An 11,020-nucleotide genomic window follows, 5' to 3' on the forward strand; every position below is an offset into this window, starting at 1 on the left:
AACTATAGTTTAAGCATAAATAACTGCATAAAGCGGAAATAAAGTATGTGGAAGTAGTATGATGCCCAAAAAGGGGCAGAATAAAGTAAGTAAAGTATTACTGTCTACTAATGATTTATAATGTATGAATAATGCTTTACAATGTATTCTTGATGAATCAAGAAAAGGTAAAAAAGAAAAAAAATAGTCAATCCAATGGAGTATACATATAAAAGCATTCATGAGCTTAACAGAAATAGCATACTTTTACATGTAAAAAGAAGGTTCAAATAGCATATAGGCCTATCTTTAAAAGCATAAACACAATGATTATTGATAATGGTCTAAGATATTTCTTAAAAAAAATATTAAGATAAAAAATATTAAGTTCTTTATTATTATTTTTTTCCTTTTAAGTTTAAAAAAAAGTTAAAGTTTTAATTTTTTAATGTTTTTCATTTTTTTTAATTTTTTAATTTTTTAATTTTTTAATCATGCTAATGCTAACATGCTAATGCTAACATGCTAACATGCTAATGCTAACATGCTAACATGCTAATGCTATCATGCTAACATGCTAATGTTAACATGCTAATGCTATCATGCTAATGCTAATGCTAACATGCTAATGCTAACATGCTAATGCTAACATGCTAACATGCTAATGCTAACATGCTAATGCTATCATGCTAACATGCTAATGCTAACATGCTAACATGCTAATGCTAACATGCTAACATGCTAATGCTATCATGCTAACATGCTAATGCTAACATGCTAATGCTAACATGCTAATGCTAACATGATAATGCTATCATGCTAACATGCTAATGCTAATGTTAACATGCTAACATGCTAATGCTAACATGCTAATGCTAACATGCTAACATGCTAATGATAACATGCTAATGCTATCATGCTAACATGCTAATGCTAACATGCTAACATGCTAATGCTAACATGCTAACATGCTAACATGCTAATGCCATCATGCTAACATGCTAACATGCTAATGTTAACATGCTAATGCTAACATGCTAATGCTAACATGCTAACATGCTAATGCTAACATGCTAATGCTAACATGCTAACATGCTAATGCTAACATGCTAACATGCTAATGTCAACATGCTAATGTCAACATGCTAATGCTAACATGCTAACATGCTAATGCTATCATGCTAACATGCTAATGCTATCATGCTAATGCTAACATGCTAACATGCTAATGCTAACATGCTATTTTTTAGGTTTTCATTTTTTTTCATTTTTTTCAATTTTTTTCAATTTTTTTCAATTTTTCCCTTTTTTTTTAATTTTTTTTTTTTTTTTAATTTGTTTAATTTTTTTTAATTTTTTTTAATTTTTTTTTTAATTTTTTTATTTTTTTGAAAATATTTTTTTATAAACGTGTGTGTGTGTGTGTGCGTGCGTGTGTGCGTGCGTGCGTGCACTTGCGAGAGCTGTGTAAAGGCCAGCCAATAGGAAGACAGGGTGTGTGTGTGCGTGCATGCGTGCGTGCGTGCTCTTGCGAGAGCTGTGTAAAGGCCATCCAATTGCACAAATAGCAGACCTACAAGCCCACAAGGTATCGCAGAGCAACTCATTGAGATCTTGTAACTTTAATTTCAGCCCTGTAATTAAGCTCTTATATGTCTCAGCTGTGGAAGTGTAAAAGACAAACAAGTGGCGCGCAACTTGAAGGTCTTGATCTTGAATGGTCTTGAATGGAGGGAAACTATGCCCGAACAAATTGCTCTATCGCAAAAAGTAAAAGTCGAATGCAAATAATTCTTTCGCTGTGAGTGGCCTGAGATATTGAGGTACACCATGTGCGATTGTGGTGTTGGTACAATCGAAAATGTGGTTATAAGAGCGAGTTAAGAATTGTCATCGCGATAATTTCCTCGTAAGATTTCTACAATGGATGTCAATGAGCAGATTGACTGTATTTGTGTCACTTAAAAGGCCGTAGTTCACATTCTGTATGTCTCTGTGTTTTGGTGGTCACATTGTGTGAAAGAGGACATGTGTGGCTACAAAATGACCAAAGGACATGCGTGTAAAGTGAATATCTTGGCCGGGACGGCAATTTGTTTGGTAAATTTTCAAGGAAAGATTTTCTGTTTGTACACTCTAGTGAAAGAAGCCCTGCACTCTAAGTTGGCACTAATTAGGCGAAACGGCCTGCGATTGAACTGCGATTTCGGAAAAACCGTTTAACGTATTCGAATACGGTTTGAACCACGAAAAAGTCCAGAGTCGTGTGAGCTTTCTAAAGTTTAAATCACGTTTCTACGACAAAGTATGCCAGAGTAATGAGGCTGCAAAAGTGAGGTTGATTTAGAGATCAATCCCATACATTGTCAATGGGAGGAAAAAACTATAAATAAAGTTAAATATTTTAAAAAGTATAAACTTTTTCAAAACAACTTTTTCACCAATTAAAGTTCAAAGATAGATGAACATTATAAAGTTTGAATGAAGTTTCAAAGTGAAAGTATGACGGAGTAATAAGAGCTCAAAAAAGTTAACTGTGAAAAATGGGACCTTTCTTCCATCGACTCTCACTATAAAGAATGTAAAAAAAAGTTAAAAAGTTAAAAAGTATAAAAAGTATAAAACTTTGTAAAAATAAAAATACAAGCACACATCACTGCAAAGAGCTGAACAGTTTGAAGTTTGAACTAAATTTCTAGTATAAAGTATGCGGAAGTAGTTAGGTGCCAAAAAAAAGGGTGGAATAAAGAATAAATAAAGTATAATAAATATAGACTGGCAATAACTATTGTGTGCTCGCTGTGGCGAGCCCACAATAAAGTGTTACAATTACTAGAGTCTGGTTGCCCCTTTTGGGGCAACCACACTAATAAAATAAAAAATATCAGTCTATAAGGAGTTTTACTTATTGAGTGGTGCAACCACTCCTACAACCAGGAATGTCCGTATCATGTATCCGTCAAGAGCACGAGTGGTGTGCGCATGCGTGAAATTGGAACGACGAAGTATGTGACATGGCTGCCACCTGCTGGACGCAAATCCAACTGCTGACTGTCTAGGTTCATTGACATCCATAATAAATCTGACGGAGCAGAGAGAGAGAGAGAGAGAGAGGAGGAGGGGGGGGGGAGAGAGGGGAGTTGCACCTCGGTTCACACAGGTGTGATTTTTTTCTATACGGTGAGCGAGTCTTTTCCTGTCAAAGTCTCCCTTATGTTTTTGAGACCACCGCTACCGTAGTCAAGTTTGAAAAAAAAGGACGAAGAAAGGCGCAACAGTTTTCTCAGCACTACGCAATAAGGACAATATGCACAAATAAGAATCACAGGCTGAGTTGTCGCTAGCTGGATTTGAACCAGTGACCCTGTGGTCCAAAGGTGAGAGCTCTACTGACTGAGCTATGCAGACACAGTCAGTTGACTCATTCTAAACGGCAACATCATTCAGTATTTTTGGTAACAACTGTCCTGGTCTTTATCCATTACTACAGTGTGTTTTCACATACAAACTTCTCTTTGTACGCTTTCAGTGCTATTTGGCATGACCCTCTACCATACTGTACAGTTACAAAAGCATATGACGCTGCATGTATGTACAAGTAAGATCATGAAATGGTATACAGTAGTCATTTTTACCACTGTTCCCTCGGACAACCTTAAATGCGTGACCAACGGGGGGATCATTCTTCTCATCTGTTCTCAGCTCTCCAGGTCCAGGTAATTGATTTGTTGTCTTTTCAGTTGACATTTCTTTGATCAAATATATATGTCACATTTGTATAGTGAAATGATAATCTCCACCTAAACTCCATCCAGCCCAGCTAAGCTACCTTGTTGACGACCATGGACATGGATGACAGTCAGAACAGCTACAGGCGGCTTACTGTAGTCGGAAGCAAGTTTAATCTAACAGGTATACACACACAAAAATAAAGCTTCATTTGAAAATGGAATAATTACAATATAACACGTCAATACACTATTTTTTTAAACTTAAAGATAATCACCTACCTATAGGTATATACATTTAAAGAAAGATTTTTCTCATCAGAATGTGTTTATAGAACAGTCGCACGCACGCACGCACGCGCACACACACACACACACACACACACACACACACACACACACACACACACACACACACACACACACACACACACACACACACACACACACAGAGAGAGAGAGTAGTTATTTTATTGTTCTATCTTTGCTCTGCTTCCTATGGTCCTGAGTTGAGAAAGAGACCTTTCAGGACGGCTGCAGTGTTTCTTGGGCTGCTGTGTGTTCTTCTGCTGGCCGGGGTCATAGGGCAAGGAGTCCGTTGTAAGTAACTGATTACATTATCATATATACATGTATATGCAAATGCAATACATGCACTCTTTACTTCACAATACGTTAAATCTTGGAAGGTCTGCTTTCTGTTTTGATGCCCCAGCTTCCTGGAATAATCCACAATACACATTGAGGATTAACACCACAATATCCTACGGAAATTGGATACGGAACTTGCTTTTTCCCTATAGCTCAGCATGTGACCTGTTTGTGTTTCATTTAGTTATTATCGGCCAGCCCAACCTCAACGCTCATTTTGAGAATAAATGAAGGTTTCAATTCAAAATATCTTTTTTATGATCAGTGTATGATCGTTGTCTCAGAGTTCATCAATACAGAAATAAATCACATTTCATGGATGAAACTGAATTATGCAAATATAATTATATCTAAAGAGGCCTACTGGACAACAATAACCTTTTCTTCGGGAGGGGGGGGGGGGGGGGGGGCAGTGTGGCACATTTTTCAAACATACACATGGAGTATATTTTTTGCACCGTATGTATATCAGTCTATACTGTGTCTTTTTTTTTTTCAGTCAGGAAAACAGAACGACATCTGCAAAACAACTACAACGCCTTAACTAAACGAAGAGACGACGTGCAGACCAACCTGAACGCCGTGCTCAAAGAGAGACACGAGCAGCAGAACACCCAAGCCCACTTGCAGAGCAGCAACGGTGACTTACAGAGAGAGAGAGACAGAGTATCGTCCCAAATCAATGTCCTGAAACAAAGAAACGGCGCCCTGACGAATGAAAGAAACACACTCAAAGCTAGCGAGAAACAACTGCAGGCTGACAAAAGTGTTCTAACTAAAGAGAGAGACCAGCTTAAAGCCAACCAGGATCGTTTACAGACCGATAATGATGCCTTGACTAGAGCCAGAGACCTGTTGCAAACCAATTACAATTCAGCCGCAGAACAACGAAATGAGTTGCGGACCAGTTACAGCTCGGCGTTTAAAGAGAGGGATGTGTTACAGAACAAGTACAACAACGTAACCAGAGCCAGGGAGCAGTTACTGATCAGCTACGAGGCCTTGCTTGTTGAGTTTGGAAAACTGGAGGACACTCACAACACCACTAAAACCGAGAAAGAACAGTTGGAGGTCGATCACTGGAGTAAGACGAAGGAGTTGGAGTACCAGCGGACTATCATGAGCTTTTGTCAGACCACAGTGCGTGGGTTGCAGCTTAGTCACAATGATCTGCTAGAAGAAAGAGACTTGCTAAGAGTTAGTTATGACAACGTCACCGCTGACAGAGATCTGTTAAAGAGCACTTATGGAAACTGCACCCTAGAGAGAGACGGGTTAGAGGCCAGACAGGACAACCTGGCAGCAGAGAGAGACCACTTACAGCAGGAAGTTGAGAGACTCAATGCCACGAATGCAGGTAAGACCAAAATAATAGACCCGGAGGTCCATTATAGTATTTGTATGTTTTCTTTCTTCTTCCGCCAAATATTGCAGTTCTGGCTTAACCGTGTAGTTGTTTTTTGCAAAAACTGGTAGAAGGCAATGCCAAATGGTGAGCACGTGAACCCCACAACCATTGGCCACAGGGTGGTGCTATAGCACTCAGTTGAATATGCAAACTTTGAACAGGCATAAATCATGCCTTTTTTGGCCAAAAGCCATGGGTCTTGTTTATACATGTGCCTTGAGCCTTGAATCATGCGGAACACATCTGTCACTTTTTTTTTTTTTTTTTTTAAGATATTTTTTTGCGGCTTACGCCTTTATTGATTGTTTTAAGGGATAGAAAGTAGGCTGACAGGAAACGGGAGAGAGATGGGGGGATGACATGCGGTAAGGGCCGTGTCGGGTCCGGGAGTCGAACCCGCGGCACACCGCGACTGGATCACCAGTCCGGTGCCCAGACCGTTACGCTACGGCCTGGGCCCACATCTGTCACTTTGACCAGTAAGCTGACCAGGGTCTGTCGCTCGGCCCGTCCAAAAGGGGCCACCCTTCCTGGGTACTAGATGGGACGAGTGACCCTCCTTGCCCTGGTCCATGCAGAGCGTTAGCGAGTTCTCACTAATGCCCTACCAGGCGCTCCTCTGCTGCAACATGGAAAGAACATTTTCTTTCTATGTTCTTTTCATTTAATCTATTTCATATAGCGCACTTTAGGATTGTGTTTGCGTATGAGGTGTGTGCTATACAAATGGACCTGCCTTGCTACCCGCTTGACCTTGACCTTGAACGAGCAGGCTCGTCTGGAGCCGACTGCATGTAGATCTGCTGGAGCTAAAACATTGTGAAATTGACTTTCGTGGCCGGTTAACTGCCATACTGCCAACTGACTGATATGAGGTTAGGGGACTTATACGGGCCGGTTAAGACTGATATGAGGTTAGGGGACTTACGGGCCGGTTAAGACTGATATGAGGTTAGGGGACTTACGGGCCGGTTAAGACTGATATGAGGTTAGGGGACTTACGGGCCGGTTAAGACCGATATGAGGTTAGGGGACTTACGGGCCGGTTAAGACTGATATGAGGTTAGGGGACTTACGGGCCGGTTAAGACTGATATGAGTTTAGGGGACTTACGGGCCGGTTAAGACTGATATGAGGTTAGGGGACTTACGGGCCGGTTAAGACTGATATGAGGTTAGGGGATTTACGGGCCGGTTAAGACTGATATGAGGTTAGGGGACTTACGGGCCGGTTAAGACTGATATGAGGTTAGGGGACTTACGGGCCGGTTAAGACCGATATGAGGTTAGGGGACTATTAGATTAAGGGTTAGTAGTCCTACAGCACGATCAACACGTCGGACGCCTCTACGCTTCCTAATCGCAGCCAGTCGGCTCCAGGTGAGCCTGCTGGCTCGATTGCATTCGACATTGATAAGTAACCTACGGGTGCTTATTGCTTGATTATCATATGAATCCATTGGCCTTGCCATTGGCCTTGCCTTGTCATGTGTGTGACGGACGGTGAGCCGTCAGGACTTGCCTCTGGCTCAGATGGGTCTTTATTCAAACTGTGTATACATTCATACCGCTTCTCATTTAGAAAAGCCCGGAGGATGCCCCACTGCTGCTCCTGGACAAGGCCCAGTGCCCGTCATCCCCACTGCCCCCCAGGAAAGCTTGGTAGGAGCTGTTTGGCGCGTGTTGTGCATTTGCGTTTGCTTGCGACTGTCCGTGCCATTTTCTATCCTTATAATGACCCTTGGTTTGTTTCTGACATGCAGGCAATTCCTTATTATCACACCCTGAGGAACGGAGTGTACGACAAACTAATGATCACCATCCGTGGAAACATCAATCCCAACCCTGACATGTATGTATCCACGTGGTGTGTGTGTGACTGTGTGTGTGTGTGTGTGTGTGTGTGTGGGAGGGGTCTTTTTCAGACCCCTTAGCTGAGAGAGATGAAGCACTATTCATATTGTATACAATTGTGTTATAGATTTGATAGATCTCATAGATAGCTTCATATAGACTTGCTTGACAGCACCATCCTCAGTGTTGTCTGAATTATTATTTTTTGTTTGTTTCCACATGATCTTTGGATGTCGGATTCACGTTAATGTGAACTAATTGCTATTTTCGGCGAATGTTACCCTAAAGCCTAAAGTGGTTTATGTAAAAAAAAGTTACTCCTGAGGGTTTTTATCCCGGACCCCCTGCTGTGTCTCCTTAACGTGTGTGTGTGTGTGTGTGTGTGTGTGTTTGTGTGTGTGCGTGCGTGCGTGCGTGCGTGCCTGCCTGCCTGCCTGCCTGCCTGCCTGCCTGCCTGCCTGCCTGCCTGCCTGCCTGCCTGCCTGCCTGCCTGCCTGCCTGCGTGTGATCAGGATGTGGCTGGACTTCATGACCGAGAGCGGAGACATCGCGTTCCACTTCAACCCTCGTTTTAACCACGGCGGCAGATGGTCACCGCGCATGGTCATCTGTAACAGCCTGCTTCGGGGGCAGTGGGGTCAAGAGCAGGACGAAGACACTTTCCCCTTCGCTGCCGGACAGGCGTTTGAGGTGAGACTTTCCAGTCCACAGCACTGCTTCTCAACCTGCAGGTTTCCTGAGGACCGTTTTACGGGTCCATTTGGCAGACGTGTGCATATTGGCACTGCCGTCACGATTCAAGTCCATTACAATTCCTTGTCAGGCATTCCCAAATATGGTGTCCATGCAGATGTCAGAACAACGTTGTGATATCAGAACAGGCCAACTCCATATATGGAGATCTATAGGGGTGATCGGGTGTGATCAATTATTGACTAATTTGGGCCCCTGTACAGAGCCCGGGCAGAGGCTTGTGTGCTGGTCCTGGACAACCGGCTAGCCGACGGACTCGACGCCGGGCACTGCACTCCCTGTGGTGGTGTGGAACGTGTGTGTCGAATCTGAAGTCGGTGGGACGAGACTTTGTGAATTTAATTTACAGTGTATAGATAGATAGATGAGGGTCCGTGGCCTATAATGCATGTAACCTCCCTGCCCCCGAACAACAAGCAGGGTAATTGTCTTCGTATACAGCGCCGGCTGTATACCACGGTGGATTCAAACCCACAACCTCCGCCGTGGCGGTCTGTTACTTTGCCACTGCCTGCTCCTCCACCCCAGCCGCCTGGTTGGTACAGTATGTAGGGGCGCACTGTACTTGGCCTGCTCTTTTTGAGGGCCCCTCCTATATACAGGTTTAATGTTTGTTTTTAGCTCAATGTTTGTTTTAAAAACGCCATTGACAATGAAGGGGAAATGTACGTCATCTTGTCCCTATAACACAAACATTAAATGCCATTAAAGGTATATTCAGTGATTTCACTCAAAAAACCTTAGGTTTCGTTTTTGGCTGGGACCTAAGCCTTTCATCCAATCAGGATAGAGAGCCAAAAACGAAACCTAAGGTTTTTTGACCCCCAGGGGTTAACTGGGGACAGGGAGGAACTCCTTATATGGTCAGCACACTCTATAGTAGAGAGGATTATCACAACAAAACAAAAAAATAAGTGATATTTGAATTAAGTGAAATCACTGAATATACCTTTAACAATAAAAATAATTTAACCCCATGCATGTGGATTTGTGTGCTGTGTTTTCATGTTTGTGTGTTTGTGTGTTTGTGTGTGTGTGTGTGCGTGCGTGCGTGCGTGCGTGCGTGCGTGCGTGCGTGCGTGCGTGCGTGCATGCGTGTGTGTGCGTGCGCACTGTTCGTGTTGTGTCCTATCTAGATTAAGGTCAGGTGCACCAGCCAGGAGTTTCAAGTGGCCGTGAATGGCGCTCATCTGTTGTCGTACAAGCACCGCATGCCCGACCTGCAGTCCATCACTCGCCTGCGAGTGGGCAAGGATGTGACGCTCAGCTCGGTCACCGAGACCAGACTGCCTTGACCAGACTCCTACAGTATACTCCACTCATTATAATAGCATCTGTGTCATTTTAGATTTTCAGCTTTGCGACAGACACGTTTTGAGCTTTGTGGATCCGCTACTTTTGATGCTTTTGTGTGACGCTGTAGTGTGATCGAGTATGACATGGGTTTTCAACTGAGGGACCACCACCCTGACTTATAATCAACCTGGGGACCACCACCCTGACTTAGAATCAACCTGGGGACCACCACCCTTACTTAGAATCAACCTGGGGACCACCACCCTGACTTAGAATCAACCTGGGGACCACCCCCCTGACTTAGAAGTTAGAATCAACCTGAGGACCACCACCCTGACTAAGAATCAACCTGGGGACCACCACCCTGAATTAGAATCAACCTGGGGACCACCACCTGTCCCTGACTAAGAATCAACCTGAGGACCACCACCCTGACTAAGAATCAACCTGGGGACCACCACCCTGAATTAGAATCAACCTGGGGACCACCACCTGTCCCTGACTAAGAATCAACCTGGGGACCACCACCCTGAATTAGAATCAACCTGGGGACCACTGTTGTGTTGGGTGGGGATATTTTGTAACATCCCATGTGTATACATCCAACTGTTTCTCAACCAATGGTCAGAGACTTTCCTAATAATAATGACTCAACCAGACAATCTGGCGCACTTCCCCCTGTTGAGATTCTAACTAAATTGTTCTGTTGAGTTTCTTGTCCTCCAACTTGTCAATAAATGACTACAATACATGGATGGTCACCAAGTCATTCAGTTCACGGTTTCTCAACTAGTGGAAAGATTTTTTTTTAAATCCTACATTTACATTTACATCCTACATGGTCAGGGACCACATGCAATACATCGACGGATACACATAGAGAAAAGAAAATGGGAGATAAGAGGTTTCTGTCCGACAGCAACGATATATGGCAAGATAGTCTTTTTTTTTTAACCGTTTCAATTTAGAAAGCATTCGTAGAATGCCTTAAACTGCATACAGACTACTGAGAGATTCTCAGACGATTGAAATAGATCTTGTTTTCTTTCTTTTTTTTTGTATATTGTTTTGTTATTATTTCATTTACTCCTCATTTCAGTTGTTGTGCCAATTTCCCCTTCATATGTGTATAGATAGAGCCATGTGATCGGAGATTAACTAAGTACATTTACTCAGGGACTGTCATTAAGTACAATTCTGAGTACTTTACTTGAGTATGTCAATAAATTATACTTCTCTACAATTAATTGAAAGCTTTAGTTATTAGTTAGTTACTTTGCAGATTTAGATTGGTATTATGAAACATGCATCACACACTTATAAGCCCTATTTCATCTGTTCCATCTACAAGC

General features: G+C 42.6%; 1 protein-coding gene across 1 annotated transcript; it reads left to right on the plus strand.

Moving 5' to 3' along the window:
* Window positions 1-4,207: 4,207 nt before the first annotated feature.
* LOC310878469 (uncharacterized protein) lies at window positions 4,208-10,181 on the plus strand (the record flags this gene model as incomplete). Its single annotated transcript, XM_083792798.1, has 6 exons — window positions 4,208-4,307; window positions 4,858-5,715; window positions 7,348-7,427; window positions 7,529-7,617; window positions 8,132-8,309; window positions 9,509-10,181. Coding segments are annotated over 6 exons (1,464 nt in total), but the record flags the coding sequence as incomplete, so codon positions are not given.
* Window positions 10,182-11,020: the final 839 nt, after the last annotated feature.

The sequence above is a fragment of the Protomyctophum parallelum genome (genome assembly GCF_964188405.1).
Source record: "Protomyctophum parallelum genome assembly, chromosome: 20".
Taxonomy (NCBI): Eukaryota; Metazoa; Chordata; class Actinopteri; order Myctophiformes; family Myctophidae; genus Protomyctophum; species Protomyctophum parallelum.